We start from the raw sequence: 22,643 nt of genomic DNA, 5'->3' as shown, positions 1-22,643 counted from the left end.
GTGAGCCCTAGACCCAAATTTGCCTCAGCAATGAGTGACTGCGGTGGAGCTGCATTCGAACACATGCATTTTCTCCATCCGAGTCCACCGCCCGGCTGAATATTAACTAGGCATTGAGGACACGCAATAGGATTTTTACTTGACAACCTTTAATTAAATTCAGCACAGTTGCTTCAAAGAGAGCTTCCAATATCTATTGTTTGGGCCCAGGAGTCCTAATATTTGTCTTCACAAGAGCACTTGGCTTGAGTGGGTATTAAAGGTTATCATTAGTAAAACATACGGGGAATCACGTTTGATCTTAACGTAAACATTTAGACTCTGCAGACTGTGCGTTTCTACGCCCTTTGTGTGTTTAAACTAGCAGCGCAGATATGTGGAACCAACTGCAGTGGATTATTTCATAACTTAGCTGGAAAGGCAGCAGAAGGTATAGATCCAGTATGCAGATTCACCAGGGCATGAAGTTGTAGTGGGGGGTATCAGCTATACACTGACGACAGTTGGTGCTGATAGGCGTTATTTCTAATTTATTGCATGAGTTAACCCTTTCACTTCTCTAGAATATTTTATTTTAATCAGAAAAGACTGCGATCTATGTTTGGTTTTCGTTTTTTTGGAACTGCGGCTTAGCCACCAATTGGAGAATCTATTGGAGGAGGCGAGACGTATGCACCGGATTCTTTATGCTAATAATGTTATCTACAATTAAGCTAGAAAAGCATTGCACCAAAGTACAATTTTGGTTTGTAGTACTCTGCGTGCTACTGAGCGCTCAATCCAGAGCCACAGAGGCATGAAGCTGTGAGCCAATCAGGCTGTGGGTTTTTTGCTTTTTAATTGTTGACAGCTTTTCTATTTCTCATTTAAACACAAAGCTTTATAATAAACTCAGCTTTACCATTTCATTCTCCACTCTTTAGATTGGATCTCTTTTTGTTAGGATTTGGGATTATACAATTTTCGTGTTTGTCAGCATGAACATAAATGTAGCCGGAAGAGGAAATCATTACGTTAATATACTATCCAGGCTATCTTTTACTTTAAGAAGGATGAAGATCATGTCCTGTGATGGCTTAACATACACTTGATGTCAGAACAATGGAAGTGTTGTTTGAAATTGCAATTTTACTCTCAGTTTTGAAGTACAATATAATGGAATTTGTTAATCTGTTTTATCTGTAGTCTGTGTGGCTATAAATTAATATAATTAATGAAGATAAACTAAGATATTGATATAATTGGATTGGAGCCCAAGCTTGGAGAGGAATCCTTAAGTTATTCTGCACACATTCTGTTTCCTACATTGTCTTGTGGTAACCTCCAGTGTATTATCTCACGTATTTCGGGTGGTGATCTCTTTCATCTTTGAGAGGATGACAGTTCCTGTGAATTGACACTTGTTAGGAACCGATCCTTAACGATTGAGTACAAAACGCCTATTAACTGACAGAAAATGCGGATGGAATTCTTGGAGGAGCAAGAGGGGCCCTATACGCAAGTTTACGAGTTCCCGTTTAATACTGTAGATAGCACTTTTTTACCTTGCTTGGCGTGTCTGCACAGTGACACTGTCTAACATATTAGGAATTGGAAGTTAAATTAATTGGGCCATAGTGACAGCGAAGGTCAGATTGGTTATGGTGCATTTGTATGAAATGCACAGTGCAAATGCAATGAAAAATGGCGGCAGCATCAGCCTAATGTGTCTGAAGGGCGGAGCTGGAAGCGAGCAAAGCCCCTTTTTGGAAGTTGGGTTCCAGGCGTCAGTCCCCTGAGAAGTGTCACACTGGTGGGGCACGCTGACCTACTTACACGCAGAATCTCTTCTGTAGCATTTGTTCCTTTCAGTGTTTCTTGCTAGTTACTTGTTATATCAAAAAGCTTCTTTGGAACATTGGACATAGTTGCGTGTTCCAGTTTAGACTATGCAAACCCTCAGCACTTTGGTGAGTCTGTGGAGAAAATAAGGGGAAGGAAAAGACCTTCATTCTGCAGGATCCTACCAGCTGTTCAGTTACTGATGTGTGACCCTCACACCCAGGATGCAGACTGATGTGCTGCTCCGAACTCAAACTTCTGATAATCAGCTACTAGAAGAGACAGGGATTTTGGCTGAATAGCTGCTCAGGGGAATCCTTTTAGTTGGTACAGACAGGGCTGGAAAGAAACATGCCTGGGAAGTGGTGGTCAGAATTCACTCATGAAGGTCCCAGGGGTTCCTGGAGCTGAAGAGTGCGCATGGAGCCTTGCAGCATGGACTGTCCCAAGGTGAATTAGTCTGGCTTAGCTGCTACAAGCACAGGGTAGTGTCATGAAGCGTAAAAAGGACCTTGATGCGGGATGTTAAAGCCACCTATAAGACGCCATGACTTGGCTGGTAGCAGCACCAGGGACCTGCTTCAAAGCCCATGAAGTTAGTGGGAATCTTTTCACTTATTTTCAGTGGGTTTTTGATCTGACCCTATAAGAGCTTCCTAAGGGAGAATCTTTAATTTGGGGCTGGATAGGCCCCAGTGGCTCTTTTCTAGAATGGCAGTTGACTCGGTCTCCTCCCTGGCTTCTCACCATAGTAAGAGCCTCCTGAAGGTGACCCTATTACGTCTGGAGATCTGTAATCTGTCCTCAAGTTGTGTGTGAAACGAAATGGCTGGTCTAGTGGAGATCAGTCTAAATTACACAACTAGCATACATGGCCTCGTTATTTCTTTGCTTAGATGTGTAGAGTCTCATAATGCTCATGTGTATCTTGCCTGCACATTCAAGAGGAAAAGAATGCAGCTTTAATATGGCTCTTGTTGACCTACAGCACTATGACTGGATAACCCCGTACTTCACACCAGATCTAATGTAACAATTAACGATCTTCCTCCTGTTCTTGGATTTGTTGACATTGCAATGGAACCAAATCCTAGACCAGAGATAAATTCAGATGATTTCAGTTCAGTATGCGAGTCCATGGGGATACTCTATCTTTCTTTAGCGCTTCCTTACAACATGGATTTGCTAGGAACTGAAAATGTGATTTAAGACCGAAACCTCTAATTTGCCTGTCCGTTCAGCAACAGCCTTCCTAGGGTGACCTGAGAGGTCACGGGAATGCACTGTGACGCTAATTGTAATGCAGCCGGCAAGAGTTCTGTCATTTCAGTTAAAATGATCAGGGATAAAAAGAATCCACCAATCGATTTGCATTAGTACTGCTTGATCCTGCCTTTCTGGGCAGCACAAATCAATAGGACAGAGTTTCAGTCTTATAGTCTGAGTTGCTGTAGAAAGCATTGCAAAGGAAGTAAACATGAAAGGAATGATATGGAGCACTGCATGCTACAGAAGACCTGTTAAAACGCTTGTCTACGTGCCTTTTTTCAGCAACCTCTGGCCCCCCTGTTCTGTTTAGCATGCAGTGTAATTACTGGCTGAAATATTGATTGCCATGTGCCTTTTTGTGGGCTTCCTTCAGACTTATGTCTGCAACTGTAAGTACCCTCGGCTTAACAAAGAGTTCTGAAACAGGCATAGAGTGAAGCTTGCATTGCATGTTTTGCCAATTTTCCTTATCATTTACCAGCCACTTGCTGGGACACCTTGATAGATGTGAACATCAGCTGGTATTGCATAGAGTCAGGTGCAGTAAATTAACTATGACCAATTGGATTGGATAATGATGGTCAAATGCTTTTTTTATTTTTGTGACAACATTTGCAATGAATTAGTTATAAACCAGAGAGGGAACATGAGCATTAAGAGTGTATTAAAAATATGTTAAAGGACTTTCACACTGACTCAGACATGGGAACAGGAGCACAATGCTAGAGAAAGCAAGTTACCTTTACTTGAGGAGTGGTCAGCTGTGTTCTGTGGTCTATTATTATAGACACTTACGTGTTTTTAATGGCTTTCTCCCTTCTGGTTTTGCTAAACACTCTGCCTGATCTTTCAGTAAAGCCTTCCTGTATTTATAATCTCATTATCTGCTATCCTAGACATTATTGTGGTATCACAAATTCAGGTTACACACTAGATGAAATAGGAGGGAGGGAGAACTTCCTTGAACACAAAAACCTCAATTATTAGCAACGTTAGTATGGACAACAGTAATACAAAAGACCTGTCAATATCACATTTAAAGAGATAGTTGGGTTATAAATTGTATTTAAGAAAATACCATTTTTCTAATAAAACTTGAGACTATTAAAACAGAGCAAATTAAAACCCTTAGATTACTTTTTACTCCTTATATAAAGTCTGGGGGGAGGGATAGCTCAGTGGTTTGAGCATTGGCCTGCTAAACCCAGGGTTGTGAGTTCAATCCTTGAGGGGGCCACTTGGGGATCTGGGGCAAAATCAGTACTTGGTCCTGCTAGTGAAGGCAGGGGGCTGGACTCAATGACCTTTCAAGGTCCCTTCCAGTTCTAGGAGATAGGAGATCTCCATTAATTAATAATATTGTTCATTTGCTCTTTGCATTTTCCTCAGCAGTGAAAGTTTCATTCTTGGTTAGCCAATGTCACTTTCAGGTTCTCATGCACTGGCACAGTGTTGCAATGTTTGGACTGCAAGCACCCAAGGGAATGTGTATTGTTTAAAATGTCATGGACTCTTCAATATTGGTCCTAAATTTTGTAACAGCTTGTTTTCACAGACCATGATTTGGTGTCAAATTTGACTTGACAAAAATGCTTTAAGACCATCTATACCATGTGGAAATGTTTGCCCCTAATATGAATATTCCTCTTCATTGTGCCTATATTTTCACCTGTATTAAAATGGCTCTGGAATGTGACCTGCTAAGAACTTTTACAGGCAAAAGTATACAACCCAGGATGGGCTTTAGCTTGTTTAATTGTACAAATAGGAAACCTCTTAAGTCAAATTCAATGCCCCAAACAATATTAATCCAATACCAAGTGTGCGTGGTTAAGAACACTGTGTTAAGAAGTGCTGAGGCTAAAGTGAAACATGAATCCCTAATTCTGCACCCTCCTGTGCATGAATTATGATCTCATGTCAGTAAAAACGGTCTTAGGAATTGCCGTTGCAGACCAGAGCAGAGCCATGTAGCTGAATGTTCTGTTTGCCAATGGCTAATATCAGGAGCTTCAGTAGAAGGGCACTGATGGACTAACTTGACTGTGGGGAAAGTTTATTCCAACCCCCATCAGGCATGGTGTCCACCCTAGGCTCCCCTCCCACCGGCCAAACGTCCCACCGCTGCTCTCACCAGTTCAGCTCTGACCAGTGCTAGCCATGGTGAGAGGCAAGTGGCTGCTTGCCTTTCATTTCAGTTTCAGCCCCAGCACTGGGTGCCAGATGGAGCTACCCACCAAGGGGGCCAATTAGGGGAAGCAGAAACCTGCCCTCTGCTGGGAGTGCCTGGATTTTATTCACTGTCACACGTCTAGTTCTGAATACTAAGAAAATACAATGGGTTTGGGCAGGATTCCACCTTAGCTAGAGAACTTTGGAAACGTTGTTAAAAAGTCTAAAAATTACTTATGAAAACTGCACTTTTCTGGGAGGCTGAATCAGTGGGTTTTTTAAAAAAAGCTAGGGTTCTAGATTTACGCACAGGTCCGAGGCTGTCATTCTGTTTGCAGCCAGTCTTGGACATAAGGCCGCTCAATGACTTCAACCTCTTCCCTGGAGCACTCATTCAGAATTGCAGCTGCAATTAGGCATCGATGGCTTCAGGTTTTTGCAACGTTTTCTTTCGTTTTCAGTGCAAGGCCTTCGGTCACCTATTGGTAGGTGCTGCAGGTGACCTTGAATGGAGACTTTTACAGCAGAGAGAACCTTGCAATAACCAATTAGTACCAGCAAAGTCTTGGTGATTACTTGTGAGCCTCCTATCTGGAGGAGCTATGAGCGACACTAAAATTGAGCTGCTGGAATCGGGTTAATGGAATTTCATGCTAGACTGAGCTCTGTGCAGGCTCTACAGTGTGGCATATTTCTAAAAATTAAAACGGAATACATTGTGAGATAGCTTTTACAAATTCTGGTTCAGTAAGTTAGATAGCCACTGGACCAATGACAAGTGATGAGCTTTAGTGCTCAAAAATGTCTTTTGCGAGGCTTCTTAATAAGCAATTGTGATTCGACCAGCTTGTGTGATTGCTTTGAGGATGCAGAAGAAGCAGCACTGTGGAGTCTGTTCTCAGAAATGTATTTGTGGTTTCATGCATTCAGCCTGAAATGACAGAGGAGCCCAGTTCTCTTTAATATCAGATGTTAATAAAGTCTGGGCTGGATAAAAATTCCCCTTATTTTACTCCAACATGTTTGTATTTAACAGCCCTTTGTGCATAAGGCCAGGGACCCAACGCATACAGTTTGCCTTTGTAAAGGAAGCAGCTCATCTAAGCCCATGTGGTTTTTTTATTCCTAGATCTTATCACTGTGCGGGGAGAACAGAGTTTTAAATGTTCCGTTAACCTGTGGCATGCTTGGGGACGCTCCCTGGTTGCTCCCTCTGATAGCAATTTGTAAGGGCATTCCGCAGATTACTTACAAGTATTCCAGGAGGGGTTAATATTCTCTGTATTGTAGCTGGAGCTTAGAGACCCCCTCTTCTAAGGAAATGCCTTCCCAGGGGAAATGGTGGAAGCCCCATGAACAAAGGCATTTAAAAAGAGACAGGACAAAGAAGTGGAAAATATGCAGTGTAGTGTCCCCAGGGGAGTGGTCTAGGTGGAATGTAATTGGTGTCTTTTTCTGTTTCTAATTACTTTTTCGATACCTTGAGGGAAGCTCTCCCCTCACCAGTTAAGTTAGATTTTCTCAATGTTCTGAAAGCTGCAGGAGAGGAGGGAGACAGCCAGTGAGCTCTCCAGGGAGGAGTAATGGGTAGGGGACCTTCCAAGGAGATTTGTTTGAAAATACGGGGAGCAATGCAATGCACTATGTTTGCAAACCTACCAAATTGTGACCTGGGTGGTGGTTTGATTGTTCATATGGAAAAGGCAGTCCCAGCCCAGCCTAATGTTTTGCCTAGAAATAATCCCTTTAACATACACTCAGTCTTAAAAATGGTCTTTCTTGTCATTTCACTTGATTTCCCCCCCCCCCCCACCCTTCTTCTTTCAGAGAGCCAGGATTGGTCCGGGCGCCAAGGCAGCCGAGGAGAGGATGACGCATGCGATTTCCAAATTTGACAACAATGGAAACCGAGACCGGATGAAACTGTCAGATTTTAATTTCCTCATGGTGCTGGGGAAAGGAAGCTTTGGAAAGGTGCGGTCTGAGGAGGTCCATGTGTTCGTACATCTGTGAACAGGGCTGTGCTTGACTTCCATGTGTCCATAATAATTCCTAATCTAGGCTCTGCCTCGTTGCTCCAGAGCAGTAGGTTGGGCCTAGGAATGATGCCTGGGAGCCTGGCTGGCCTTCGATATGTGCGCGTTCCCCATCTCATTAGATGGCAGGATTGGGGAGAGGACAGGCCATATGGGAAGGGAGCTCGCATCTGAATTTGGCACGTGACTAGAAGAATGAGCGCTAATTGCTGCAGTCAAACTGTCAGCAGAGAGGAGAATGAGCGCTTCCAGTGACTGCAGCCGGGAAACCAGAGGGGCTTGGCTCTAGATTGTGTAAGCGATGTAGGCAGGACTGCCTTGGGGTCTCCTCTGCAGTACAGCGCGAGGGCAGAGAACTGTTCGGTCAGCAGGTAGAACCATCCCGTTGAAAACATAGATACCTGCTTTAAAAAGGGATCATGCCATAAACACCAAAGCACGTCTTGCTGTCTTCCAATGCTTCTCCGTGGAAAGGCTGGAGCAGTAGGACAGCCAAGGTTCCATTTTTGTGTCCTGGGAAATTCCACTTATAAGAGGCACCAGTGGTGTTCAGGTGCTGTCACCAGGGCGGTATCCGGGACTAGAGGGTATTGATTTAAGGTGGAGAGTGCTCTGCTATTTTGACCACCTTTCACCTGAGGACTGTGTAGCAATTTATCAATTTCTGATGCATCCCATAGTAAGGAATGCTGAAATTCAGGTATCTGGTTAGTTAGAGATTAAAAATGTGAGATTCTCTTTCTGGAAATAGGGTTACATACATACAGAGTGTGTGTGTGTGTATATACATGTGTTAAAGCTCTTTCTGTTCAACTGAGTGTTTTTTCCTCTCTAATAATTAAAAATCTACATGAACGTTTTAATTGGCTTTACAGACCAGTTATGTGCGGTAAGAGAATTTATTTCTTCTAGTAATTGTGGGATTCTAGAGTCTTCATTTTCCTTAGTGTTTTGCCAACTTTATCAAGATTTTCATTAGAAATTCCAATCCTGAAATTGCTACTTCAGCTTCAAAGTCTAGACTAGGCGGAAGGCTGTGTTTCCGTTGTTGGTGTATCAATACATCGTTCACCGCTATGACAGATGGCCTGACACCAGACTGTTTACTGAGCTTTCTTAATAGAGGAATATTTCTCCACCTCAGTATAAATGTCTTGGATGGGGGGAGGAGGGGTGACAGTGTACCGAGAGGACACGATGCTGATGTCTCTGATAAATGTAATGGATCAAAATTGTGTCCTTCAGGATTCACCCTATATTTACCCTCCTTTACTCATCCAGATGGAGGAAGTGTTCTCTCATGGCTAGACCAAGGCTAGAGTCAGGAGTCTGGGTTCTGTTCCTTGCTCTGGCACCAACTCATGACCTCGAGCGAGTCACAACCTCTGTTTTACCATCTGGAAATGGAAATAGTTCACAGAGTAAATAATGTTTGTGGGGGGTTTGAGATCGTCCAGAAAGTGTTACTGAACAGCAAATGTGTTAACTTCCCTCAGCCCTTAGAACCATCAGATTCTCCGTCCGGGCACCTGCCCCAGGAGCTTCTCGAAGCGACAGCTCTGGAGAGGGTCCATTTTAGCTGTTTGCTCTTGGTTCTAAAGCTAAAATAGTAGTGAAGATGCATGCAGGTTTATTCTAGTTCTTTAGCTTTAAACAACAAAATAACCCTCCCCCCCCCCCGCACAGAAAGCGATGGGCCCCCAAACAATTTAATTAGTGAGTGCCCAGCAGTATTAAATAATCACATGCAGATTAACTCAGCCAGTCAATCAATCCAAATCTCTCTCACACCCAGGAACATCCGAACCGGTCTTCAACTTTCCCCTGTAAGCCTGTCAAATCGATACTAAATGGAGCACAGTCACAAACCACCTAAACGTTCTCTGCCAGCTGTGACCTCTCCCAAGTGCCTTCTGGTTTGTCATCTCAGACCCTAGCCAACCGCAGTTTAAAACAACACCACTAAAATCTTACAAATGAAAACTAGCCACTGCTTTTGCCCACTCTTCCCCGCCCCCCTCCTCCTCCTCCACCACACAAGTAATCCCTTTGAAAGTCTCCTGCTTTGGCATCTGGGAATTTGGGAGTTTTTTCTCCTCTTCTTTTTATTTTGAGAAACCTTAACAAACCCCTCAGTTGGAATCGTGGCTTATGTAAGGGAATGTGACAGCAACTGTTCTGTGGAACAGACTGTTATAAATATGCTAATTAGTGCTCGTTAAAACAGAACGTTGGTCTATGCGATTAGATCCAGCCCGGCTCCCGCTATTCCCCAGTGGGAGGGTTCCCCACTTTTTTCCTCTCATCCTTTGCTGCACATTTGTTCCTTAACATTCTGAAATCAAGGAGTTCCAGCTGCGCGTGCGTCTCTCTGCCGGAGGGATATCTGGGAAAACGCTTTAGAGGATTTAAGGCTTTTAAGGACTGTGTGGAGAGAACGTCGTTTATTATTATTTATTTTCCACTTAGTAAGATGGAGCTGTTGGACATTTCAAAATTAACCATGCGGATCATCAAATCCATCCCAGCCCATGAGCTAGCTAGCGTGTGAAATGGGCATGTTGGCAGGGAGGCACTGGGTCTAAGGTGGCATCAGCACAAAACAATCTTTTTCCCCCATAATGGGGCATCTTGTTTCCTTAGATCTGTCCAGGCTTCAAGAACTAGATAAGTTCATGGAGGATCGGTCCCTCGATGGCTATTAGTCAGGATGGGCAGGGATGGTGTCCCTGGCCTCTGTTTGCCAGAAGCTGGGAATGGGCGACAGGGGATGGATCACTTGATGATTCCCTGTTCTGTTCATTCCCTCTGGGGCACCTGGCATTGGCCACTGTCGGAAAGACAGGATACTGGGCTATGTTCTTATGTTCGTTGCTTGTTCCCCGTAACTGCCCAATTGGATGGCTGATCTCTGCTGTGCAGGTCTGAGAAACACATTCTGCCCTAGACATGTGCAGCCTGGCTAGCAGTAATTTGTATCTGTCACAGTAGTCTCCTTCCACAGCCTGTGTTGCCGCAGCTTAAACTGTCTAGCTCCATGTTTTGCCGTACGTGGTAAACCACCTATCAAGTCATTGATTTTTTTTTTAAGATTCAAAACAGCCTGTAAGAGCTGTTTGAGTATAATTGAACCTATTTTAGTGAATCCCTGTTTCACTAATAAACTGGTTAACTCTTTGGTACCCAGAGCCAGCATTTACTGCTTAGTATTCTCCTCGCTTGCATGCTACTGCTCGCAAGCATCAGGAAAACCTAGATATTGGCCTCGGTGGAGTTTAACAAACCTGTCCTCTCCTCATCCAGAGTTGGACTGCCTCCAGTTATTATGCTGGAACCGTCCCAAGCACATACACTCTCTTACAGGAATAAATCAAGTTAAATATCAGCTTCTCGTGTGCCAGAAAAGGAATTGCAATCTATCTTACAGAGTGTGTTCTGTAGGTGTAAAGCCACCGCAAAGACCGGCTTGAGGGTCATGGGATGGAACAGTTCTCCTCTGGCTTTGTTACTGCTGTGGGAGCTCAGTAAAATAATGGCATCACATTTCATTGAGTGAGTGTTGGGTCTTCAGTTCCACCTGGACTCAGGCTGAAATGTGCTTAGCAAGATGCTAAGGCCACCCTTCGCTAAATCCAGGGCATCTTGGCCCATTCCTGGGCTGGGGACAGGCCCATCTGCTCCCCCTCCTTGGCTGCTCTGATAGCCAGAACCAGAGCAGACCCAAGCAGCTATAAATTATGGGATTCTCCTTGGAGGGGGAGAAGGGACCCATAATTCCCTAGGCCAGTTTTTAATTGAACAGTGCAATGTTGGCCAAGCCTCCCTCTGGTCTAACCAAAATTGTAAAAAGCTAAATTTATGTAGCTGGTTCATATTTTGCAGCTACTCAGTCTGTGACACGAGTGAGCTTGGGTTTTATGGCTTTTCTCTGGAAAGGCCTGAGCCTTTTGCTTCTGCAGATCAGGGTGTTGGCAGGATCCCCTGGCTGAATGAGTTTGGGTTATTTACTCTTCTGCATGTCTAGGGTTGATTATTTCCCTGGCGTGGGGGAGAGCCTTCATGTTTGGATCCATCACATACCGGTAAGGATTTACAGTTGCTGAAGACTGCTCACCGGTGGCCGTTTTTATCTTGGAATTGAATCACTTTATATAGAAGTTCTAGGAGGCGCTCAGCTACTGTGTTGATGAGGGTCATATAAGCACCTAGACAGATCAGTTTTAGTCGCAGTTTGCAGTAGGATGGCACTGAAGACAATGATATAAACCACTGTTTTTTGTTTTTCTCTGCTCCAGTATTTATAGGGTTTCAGGTGCCGTGGGTGCTGCTAAAGTGACGTAGGTGAGTGTAGCAAGGAAGCAAAATCTGTAGACACTACACTACCTTATTTGCGCAGAATGCCTCTCCCAGCGGTCTGGAAAGTACCTTCCAAACAGGCCAAGGGTCAGGTCCTCTCCTCGGTTATGCAGGTCTGAATTCAGAGTGGCTCCACTGACTTAAGTGAAGCAACTCCGCATTTACACTTGTGTGACCCCGTGTGTCTGTCAGTCTGGATCTAAACACAGAGTAATACATTGACCCAGGCTTAGTAGCAAACATCATACATACACTCTGTGCAAGTGCCCACTGATTTCTTACGCCGCTGCAGAGAAGGAACTCTGTTTTTCCTCCTGTATGTTAGTGATGTGGAACTGCCTGGCTCACAATCTTTAGACCAGCCCACTGAGATGCCTGCCACACGTTTCAGTGTTGGTATGCCATTGGAGAGCCACTGAATAGAACATTTACAGCTTAAGTAAACCCTAGAGCAGTTTTTTCCCATTTAATTTTGTACACCAGGAAACTGTGGCCTCTCATTCCATTGCCGACACTAAGAACACTGATGTGGCAACAGATGTGCCCTCCAATTTGATGAGAAAGGTACACGGACATCACTTCGGCACCATCCCTCAATCTATTGAGGGTTTTCACCCTGGAGGGCTAGGCTCCAATTGACTAAGCAGAGTCTGAATCCGCCACATAATTATTTACAGTTACTGAACCCTGCACTCCAGTGGCTTTTATCTTGAAGTGTAATCAATTTTTTTTTTAATTTTTTTATTTTTTGGGGGTACCTCAGGGAAAACGTCCCAGTGTGTTTATCCCTCAATGAGCTTTCTTACCAAAAAGATGCACACACTCTCCTGGAGGCTTCCAGGCACAGAATTTTTAAAAAGTATCCCAACTCTCCAAGTTTTGTAATGCACCATGATGCCTCTGCTTCATAACTGAGATGACTCCTGCTCTTGGTTTCAAGAAAGCAGTCCCCTTGTGGCCTTCATGCTGAGACACAAGGTTTAGAGATGCCCTGTAGCCTTTCAGAAAGAAGTGTCTAGCCAACTGGAGCCCTGATCCTTCCAGACGTGAACAACATGGTTTATTCACTCACTTCCAGATAATTTCCCTTCTTCAGATGGCTTTCAGGAACCAAAGCCCATCCTTTTTGATCAGTTAAAATCAACTCTGTTAAAACATAACCGGGATGACTTCTAAACCTGAACTGCCTACACGAGAATGTTAAGGATAAATGTCCGTGATCAACTTAAAATATTCCTTAGTTCATGCAAAATTGTAAGTGCTTGCACGGGTCAGATGCAACAGACAGAATAAAGGAATCTTAACTGTGTGCTTCTATCGCACTTTTCATAGTCAAAGCACTTTACAGGAAATAACCACTTTATCCCTACAAATTGCTCCTGCAAAGTGGACTAGTAGAACTATCCCAGTTGTGTAGCTGGAGATACAGAGAGGGACTTGTTCAAGTCATGCAGTGAATTGACAGGAGAACTGCGACTAAATTCAAGAAGGTTCTTGCTCCTTGTCCCTGTCCCTCATTGGGTGACTTGCTAAACTGGTCTTGTGCCTACATTGTATGCGTCATTAAAAAACAAAGAAAGACCCTCTAGCTCTCATGGAGGCAGTGGCCATCTGAAGTGCGGACTGGCAGCTTCTGCCTGAATTTGCAGACAGCCTAAAACATTAGCTCTAAGAGGTGCAGACTGTCGCTGTTTGCCTCTGTTAGGGTGTCAGCTCTGAACCCTAATGGTGATGACTTAAATGTCAATGTTTGTAACTCACTGATGATTAAAGCTTACAAGAAAGAATGGTGGTTATATTCTGAAGATCCCCATGGTCAATTGTCAGTGACCTCTCATTCTAGCTTCACAGGTGGGCAGAACTTAGCTCATGCTCAGAGAAGTGTTAACACCATTCCCCTCCACCCGCAGTTTGACTCCTGATGTCATTCATGAGCTAGTGAAGAACAGTCAAGGGAAACTAGGGACCTTTCCTTCTGAGGCTTCAGGACATACCTTCTCCAAGCAATGGTTTCAAAAATACTAGAGGGTGGATTGACCTTCTCTCCTCTCCAAGGCATCAGGGTGCAGGACATTGTCCCTAGTAAGAAAGGACACATGCAAGTCATCTTCTTCATGTTCTTGTCCTCATGGCCCAGTGAATGCCTGCCTCCACACACACGTGCTTGTCAGGCTACTGAGGTATTTGAACTTCAATTTGAAGATTGGGGACTCAAAGTGCTACTGCCATACAAATAATAATCTGTCCCAGTGCCCATTAAGGTCCATGAGACTCTTTCCAAGGCTTTCCCTGAGCTTCGGTGCAAGCCCCGAGGGCTTGATCCTCCAAGATGCTGAGCGCACTGGCCTGCTATCTAGTGAAGTATTTAAGCACGTGCTTGGTTGTAAGCACAAGCGCAATCCTGTTGACTTCAGTGGAGGATGCCATGTGACGCCAGCTGAGGATGTGGCCGGTACTGCGTCAGGTCAGTTGTCTGCAACCATTGTCGGGGAAGGAGACAGAACTGTGGTCTCCTGGTCTGAGCAGAGTCGGGGACACTGAGATTCTAATCCTGACTCGGGCAAGTCCCTCTGCCTTAGTGCCGCGCTTTCCCCATCCGTAGGGTTCGGGCAATACCATTAACCTGCCACATGGGGAACTGTGGGGATGAGTTAGTTGGGCTTTGATATGGAACAGCTGTGTGGAACTGTCCGGTGGTACATTAGTGAAGCTGAGTAATAATAAATGTCCCCACCAGCCGCGATTCTCATTTGAATGTGCAAATATTTGCCAAAACACTTGACCTATGCTCAGTCATCAGGGTTTTATCTACTAATCTTAGACAGACTCGGACGCATTCTGCTCTGTTACTCATTTAAATATAAAACTGCACACCTGGGGGGTTATTCTCGGTTTACATCGCTGTACCACACTAGAATTAGGCCCCGTGAACCCTATTTAATAAAACCCTTCCTAGCCCTACGGTGAAACATAGATATTGTCACTGTATTTAATCTACCTCCTGTGACACTGTCTTGGGGGCATCCAGAACTGTAAATTACCCCCTCTGCCGTGGCATGCGAGAGATTTGCTACTGCTGCTGCTAGACTGTGCATCAGCTCTCTGTTACCAGCACTACGCTCCTCCGGACTCTGCCAGCCCTTCCTTCACCATGCAGAGAACACTTGGGGCAGTGCCTGAGCCCCTTGAAAGAGCATTGGTGTGCAGGGTCCAGCCCGTCACAGAAATGACCAAGTCCACTGTCTCCAGAGCGACAGCAAACACACCTTCCTGTTGGCTCGGCTGAGGATTCACACTTGAATATCTTGTACTGAGAGGAACATTTGGTAAAGCCAAGAATAAGCTTATTAATAAAAAACAGCAATTCAGGTGATACTAAGCGAGGCTAATAAAAACAGAAAATGGTTATAAATAAACCAGAAGTCTAACATGCTTTCTAGTGACTAACCGTAATCGTCTAAAACTGCCTTAGACAAGGATTGCTCACCGAAAGTCTCCTCTGTGTCGGAAGTGCCGGCCAGCCAGGATCCAGCTTTTGTGGATATAAACAGTGCTGCTCTTTTTGCTCCCGCAGAGGTTTGTTCCCCCTTTTCTTATAGTCCAGTAAATCTTTGAGATCTATCCTGTGAAACGCACCCCGAGAAAAAGTTCATCTGCCCCTCTATTCTTCAGCACCACACGCCATGCTGTTCTTCTCATCCTTCTGTTAGTTTGCTCTTCCTGCTGACTCAATATGCAATTATAATTCCCATTGTCTCTGGCAAACCCTGCTCCATTTACACGTGAGAGACCTGGGCAGACTGGCAAGTCAACGTTCCTTTATCTGGGAAACCTTTATCAGCCCTGCCTAGTTTGCTTGGTTTAAACATATTTTCAGTATACACAAACAGCTTCTTAATTGTTATCTGGACAGCCATCATGCCATGGTCCTGATGACCAGCATGTTACAAGCTTTCATTTGATACCATACACAACATTCTTTGGAGATAAATACCATGCCAGCAATGTGTTAGGTGTAGTGAGTTGGTCAGGCCAGATAGGAGTTGCTGTGACAGAATCATGAACCCTCTCCTGGGGACATTGCCATACTCTTAGGGTCACATCTATCACCCAAACAGCAGTATTTTTGCTGGGATTCTATTCTCTTGCCTTTCAAAAGTCCACAGGATGCTGCCTAGGTTGTTTTTTTCAGCTCTGCTATGGTCTTAAATTATTTCTGTTCCACTCTATTGATGTTCATTTCTCCTAATTTATTTTCAAAACAGCCTAACGTATGTTCTCAGTGTGACTAAGGATTTTAATAGTCTCTTTTAAATGTAAAGTAATTCCATTCCACTGACTATTTGAATTTAACACAACGAGAGAGAGAGAGAGAGAGAGAGAAAATGGGAAGCAAAACGTGGCCGCTGGTGAGCGGTGTTTGTTTCGGAAGCAGCCCACACCAAATTGAAGCAATGTATCTTCATAATCTGTGGGGTGTCGGCAGGATTTTCAGGAGTCCTCATTCGTGTTGATTTGATTAATGAGACAAAATCGCACTAGCAGGAGACGGCAGCCTCCGTTTATTATAATAAATAAATCTGCAGATTGACACAACTGGTTTAAAATATTAGGTGAACAAATTATTCTTCATGAAGTAAAGCAGTTGCTGAGTGATGGGCCAGATGAATAATTGTGTTTCAATTTACCCTGGGGGTATCAAGAGTGCCGCCTTTCATTCACTGTCAAACAAAGTGGAAGCAAATTAAGATACTTGCATAACTTTTTACCACTGTGGTATTTGATGAGGACTCTCTGAATTGGAGGCTCATCCACCAGTGCTGCTTCCATTCAGAGCACCCCAAATATGGATGGGCACTCGGAGAAGAAGGCTGGTCTTGTGGTTAAGTCCCTGGACCGGAGATCTGGGTTCAATTCCTGGCTTTTCCACAGACTCCAGGGTAAAGCAAGTAGGGCCAGATCTGTAATGGTATTAGGTGCCTAAAGATGTGGATAGATACCACTGAGAATCTGACCGGCAGTGTCTCTGTACCCCAATTCCCCATCTGTGACATGAGGATAAAAGTATTAAACTACCTCACCGTGTTGTTGGGAGGGTAAGTATTCCCGAGATGCTCTCACACCGTGGTAATGGAAGCCATAGCCAAATAAACAAGCCCTAGGTGGATCTCCTGGCATCTGTGAGGACGAAGTAGAAACGTAGCCCGGGCACAGGCACAGCGTAAGCAATTCTCCCGTTTCCCGCACAGGTCATGCTCTCGGAAAGAAAAGGCACCGATGAGCTCTATGCTGTTAAGATCCTGAAGAAGGACGTCGTTATTCAGGACGACGACGTGGAGTGCACGATGGTTGAGAAGCGAGTGCTGGCTTTGGCTGGGAAGCCTCCGTTCCTAACACAGCTTCACTCCTGCTTTCAAACAATGGTAAGTGGGCAACCTTTACATTGCCATCAGCCCTGTGCAACATGCCCCTCAGAGAGGCCTTGTGTAACTGAGGGGTTTGTATCCAATGCGAACGTTAGTGGGGTGAGTCCCCCCCGGGCACCGTGGACTCTAGACCAGCTCGGGGTGCTGGGAAGGGGAAGAGGCTCCAGTCACTTCAGGGCAGGGGTGGCAGGTAGAGACCTGCCCCTAAGATGCCCCATCATCCAAATCCAAGGAGAAGGGAATCCCCATCCACCACCCCAAGTTCTCCCCAAGTCTCGGGTGATCCTGAGACATTGCAGTGTGCTCTGAAGCACTATAGAAATGCCTGTAAGTAAATATATGAATTAAATATGTGGCCAGATTTTCAGCCCCCTTTGAGCCTGACTCTGATTTCACACTGCATTCTCTGCGCACCCAAAGAACCGTGCTTGGAAAAGTGCTTGCGTACGTTTCCCTCTTGCCAACCTTTTATGCACCAAACACTTCCTCCGGGTGTGCACGTTCAAACATGGAACCTCAGGCTGGGAACCTGGCAAATTTATCAGCCAGCCCTTGATTGAATTAGACCTGGTCCTTAAGCCTTTCAGAAAGACCCTTGTCTAGGGTTTGAGTTACAGTCCAGGTAGCAAAATACCACTTTTGTCAGTATTCGCTGCTTGGAATTAAGAAGCTGAGCAGATGGTGAAACCTAATAAGAAATCCAGAAATTTCCAATTGAAATAGGCATCTTATTAACTTCTGCAAATAATAAATAGCATTTTTTTAAAGCCGTCTGTGGCCAGCTGTTGAACAACTTGTAAATGAAAACGCCCAGGTATTTGTCAGCAGGAGCAGGGAACAGTAATCGGTATAGTCTGCTAGACGGACACCAGTGTAGTCAGAGAGGATTACACTTTAATATTATCCCAGCAATTGGATTTCCCAAACACATTCAGTGTATTTAAAGTGTGTGGCCCAGCTTTGCAGAACAGTAATCAAAATATGGCAGGGGAAGCTCTTTCAAACACCATCTTTGTGGCATCTGAAGTGAGTCAGTGCAGGATTATTTCTAGGAGACCTACAGTAGCTAAATAGTAATCATGTTTGTAATGTAATCAAAATGTGTAGCAGAGTGTATTATCAAATGCAAGCACAAGCCCTCTGATTTCTCGGAGCACAGTCCAAAGCACAGTTCCCAGCCTGCGCTGTTAGTTCAATTGACTACTAAAGAAAAAAAAAAATCTCAAATCCGCCTCTCAAAGAATGAGAGAATTATTGTTCAGGCATCACGGGGAAATTTTGCACCCTCAGCTAAAAGCCTGTGGGCTCCAGCTAATCTGGAAAAAGGGGAGTGTACTCTGGCATCTTTATAATCCCAGAGGCACGGCCAGCATAGGACTGCTGTTAACTGCCCATCAAGCGTAAAGGCACCTCTTGTTCCCATGTGGGCCAGGACGGAGATGAGCGCTTCCATCATAGTAAGCGATAATAATGGGTGTTGTCCTGCCTTTGCCTCCACGTTGCAGTGTGAAGCAAGGCAGGAGAAATGGTAAATAAAATCAGCAGAATAAAGGGACCCAAATAAACCCAAAGAATCCCATTGTTCCTGACTCAGCTGTTGGGTGAGAGGGGGGCATGCATGTTTGATCAGAATCCTAGATAAGTCTTGGCATGCACTGATTGAACGTTGGTGGAAAATGCTGAGGATCAGAGTCGCTTTTCCTAGCTGGTGATGCAGCTTTCTGTTCCAGCCTGCAGTCAGGCCAGCCATCTGGCTTCTCTTTCTCTATATCTATATAAAAGAGAGAAGCTGTATCTATATATCTATCTATACACTTTTTTTAAAGCACAAACATTCTGTTTTCCTCCAAAGGGAAGGAAGCTGAAGGCCTGTTTTTTAGTACTGGCTTGGCTGTATCGAGTAGCCACCTTTTTAATGTTCTTCCCCATTGATGTTGATTGATACTTTTTACATAACCGTTCTGAAGATGTGCAATATTGTCTGACATTCCAGTTATTCTACAAGTGTGATTGTGCTTTCAGAGTCTGAGTTCCCTCCACTGCACATGTCCGTGTGCACATGTATGGAGGGGCCATGTGCAAATCGTCCAGACATCAGATGGGTCTAAACCTATTTTAGATGCTTGTAATGTCATGTTTTATGTCACCTGCTCACATTTGCATATCTTCTGCTTTCCTTGCTTTTGTAGTCCTGGGAGCAGGGTAAGGTTTATTTCAAGGAGAAATGCAGAGAGAGCAAGGGAAACAATAGGTGAAATATTTCACATTATTTTAGGCCAGGAATCAAAAGCCCCCTCTCAAGTTTTGGTTGCTGAATGACCACTGTATCTGGCTGCTCCTTTATACCCCAAAATCATCTCTGCAGCCTATTATTTCCCCGACGCTTGTTTTATCCTTGGAGATGTCTGCTGCCCTGCTATGGAGGAGTGCACACTCCTGCCTGGGATTGTTTTGAACTTCCCTTTGTTCATCTTCAGTTGGGTGTGTGTTTGTGATGAGGGTGGTGGTGGTGAAGGGCCAGCGTGAGTGCGGCACGCGCGCACACACGCGCACACACACACACACGATGAGGTACTCACTGGGTACCAGAAGACTGACCTGTTATCGCCTCTCTTGCTGAAGCGTAGGCTCCAGCTCTTTGTGGCAGGTGTGAGGTGTATCCACCTAGCCAGGGGACGTTTCCCCCCACTCCCTTGTGCCTGTAACTGTATGATGTCACAAGCCCTGTTCCTCAGCCACGATAAAAAATACCCCAAGTCTTGGATGCAGCCCAGTGCACTCCTCCATGAAATACACCTGCGTGCCCCACTCCCTTCCCTGCAATTTGTGCGTGTGGGTGTGTGTGTCCCTGCCCCACCCGCTGGAGGGGAAGAGCCCTGCTCTGTGTGTCTGAGTGCGCGCTAGGGTGACCAGATAGCAAGTGTGAAAAACTGGGACACTTTTTGTTGGGGGTGGGAGATATAGTTGCCTAGGTAAGACACAACCCCTAATATTAAGACCGTCCCAATAATATCAGGATGTCGGGTCACCCTGGTGTGTGCTACTTGAGGGACAAGCCCTACTCTATGTGTGGAACCTGTCAACCTGTGGAACTCTGTGCCAGAGGATGTTGTAAAGGCCAAGACAATAACGGGGTTCAAAAAAGAACTAGATAAATTCAGGGAGAATAGGTCCATCTATTAGCTATTAGCCAGGATAGGTAGGGATTCTGTTTGCCAGATTTTTCAGATGGATGTGTGCGCCCAGCCAAGTGGGAAAGAGGGGTGGTGACACAGTGTATTGGGGGATACATTTTATGAAGGGTTAGTATGTGTTCTAAGCATGTTAGACACAAGCAGCATGCGTTAGAGCTAGTTATAAGCACACCCAGCAGTAGGGGTTTGAAATGATAAGCAACCTTTTGACCTGTCTGACTCTCTAACAATCGATTTACCAGTTATTAAAACATCTACTAATGTATTAACCCTTTATAAAGGTCCCTTGAATACAGAATGTAACTGGAGAGAGTGTAGGCTAAATATCGGCTCTGCAGAGAGTGACGTTCAGGGAGGAGGAGGTCAGTGCAGCTTCCTTTTGGCTCACCTGATAGACCTGCTGTTTGTGGGCCAGGAGGCTGCTAATTGAAATCTCTGCTGCGGCAATGTGTTTGATGGATGGACACGCACAAGCGCGAACACACCCTGTGTCAGGTCCTGCAATGGCAGGTTTTCTGGCTGTGTAAGTGCACTAAGTGTTTGGCCACCATTTGGCAAATGCAAGAAGATTCAAGGGAGGCGTCCGGGCTGATGCGAACATTGCAGACGCCTTTTCTGCAGCTCTAGCTTTGGATTCTCCGTTAGCTGAATGTTCTTGTGTAAAAGCTGCTGGCATATCAGTCCTGCAAAAATACCAAGCAATCCAGGATCCTGAATGCGGCCGACAAATGTGTCTTGAGATAAGAGATGAAAAAAGAAAACCCTGATGTCAAAAACCCTGAGTGTAAATTGCGAACAGAGTTCCAAATAGAGCAAGTGTGTGTCATTTATCCACAAACTGCAGTGCATTGTGCTGACGGACTACAGCTCTCCCTTTGTTAATGCGAGTTGGGTATGCAGAGTGGGGCAATAGCCCCACGGATGTGGCTGCTCCCTAACCTGGCTGGGAATTTTTTTATTTAAAATGAAGATTTGGAAGGGGAGAGGGGGCGGGGGACCCCAGACTAGTCAGTAGTTCATTGGTTAAGATAATGAGCTGGGATGTGGGAGGGCACAGGTCCAAGTGCCCTAACCACTCGGCCATTGGCTATTCTGGTCGCTCACTTGCACACGTCTTGCAAAATATTTCAAAAGGGCTCATTTTTCTTCCAGTGCAGGCAAAACCAAATTGCAAAACCTCAATTTTTTTTTTCCCTGGCAAAACGCAATTCTTGTTCTTCGGCCAGTCCTACTCCACCCCTACCTGCCTTACAGGCCAAAGCTTGCCACTGTCCCCAAGGATCAGAGAATGGGCTCCACACACTTAGGAATCTGTCTGGTTACCTTATATGCATCACGCAGACCCAAGCTTTGCCTGCATCGTGTTGGAGGATGGGCACCAGGAATGACAACGATATGCTATATATAGATTGTCGAAGGCACAAGTGGCACTTCTACGGGGAGTTAGGTGGCTGTGACTATCTACCGCTAACCTTCAACCTCACTAAATTCCCTGCTCTTGTGATTCTGCTGCTGTTCTTAATTTTCATGTTCTTTTCTTTTAGGATCGCTTATATTTTGTGATGGAATACGTGAATGGCGGGGACTTAATGTATCAGATCCAACAGGTTGGCAGGTTTAAAGAGCCGCATGCTGTGTAAGTTCAATAGCCAGTGTTAACATTCATCCTTTGGGGGGGGGGGGAGTATTTCATGGGTCTGTGGAGTGTATCTGCGGGTTTAGGATCCGTGGTTCGATGCTCAGGTTTTTGAGGGAGGAGACATGCAGAACGGGAGGGTGAGCAGAGGGACAGCAGGAATGCGAAGATGAAATGTGCCCGATGGTCAGAAGTAATTGCAGAGTGCAGGTTTTATTGCCTCTTGGGCCTGAAAAAGCACCAGGGAGCGCTTACAAATTTCTCTGTAATTAAGTGTTTTGAGAGGCTGCAAACGGGATAGGTGACCATCTCCCCAAGGTTTGCTTGCTGGCAGTCAGAGGGCTGCTGAGCTGGCTGTTGGCCTGAGTGTGTCCGAGAATTGCAGAACTTCTTACAGAGCAAGTAGATTTCACACGTGTGTGTCCCAGGCCAGCCCATCTATTGCCCAGACTGGAACCCCTCAGCGGGGAAATCTACACTGATGAATCTCATGTCTAAAAAGAGGCTCCCCTTGGGTTTGATTTTAAGCTACAGCATAACGTGCCACTGGCATGGCGTTGCCTTGTGCTCTTGTCTCTGCCTTTCCTTTGCCAGCAGGGCTGGTCCCCAGGAAGTTTGTGGGTGAGCAGGAATTCCTTCTGCAATTAGCACTCTGCTAAACAGCCTGCTGCATCTGCTAGATGAGCTCAGCGCAGGGGACCTGATCCCACCAATGGGGGTTTTCAAGTCTGTG

General features: G+C 45.1%; 1 protein-coding gene across 3 annotated transcripts in view; it reads left to right on the top strand.

Annotated features, from left to right (window-relative positions):
* Positions 1–22,643, top strand: part of PRKCB (protein kinase C beta) — a 241,020-nt gene that overhangs the window by 169,673 nt on the left and 48,704 nt on the right. For all 3 annotated transcript variants that reach the window (XM_034784757.1, XM_034784756.1, XM_034784758.1), the window contains 3 exons: positions 7,090–7,236; positions 16,904–17,077; positions 21,819–21,910. In XM_034784757.1, the coding sequence (XP_034640648.1) occupies positions 7,090–7,236; positions 16,904–17,077; positions 21,819–21,910 (413 nt within the window). The remainder of the gene's footprint in view (positions 1–7,089; positions 7,237–16,903; positions 17,078–21,818; positions 21,911–22,643) is intronic.

Source organism: Trachemys scripta, chromosome 10 (genome assembly GCF_013100865.1).
Source record: "Trachemys scripta elegans isolate TJP31775 chromosome 10, CAS_Tse_1.0, whole genome shotgun sequence".
NCBI classification, from domain to species: domain Eukaryota; kingdom Metazoa; phylum Chordata; order Testudines; family Emydidae; genus Trachemys; species Trachemys scripta.
The sequence above is the reverse complement of the archived record's forward strand: the minus strand, read 5'-3'. Positions and strand labels throughout refer to the sequence as shown.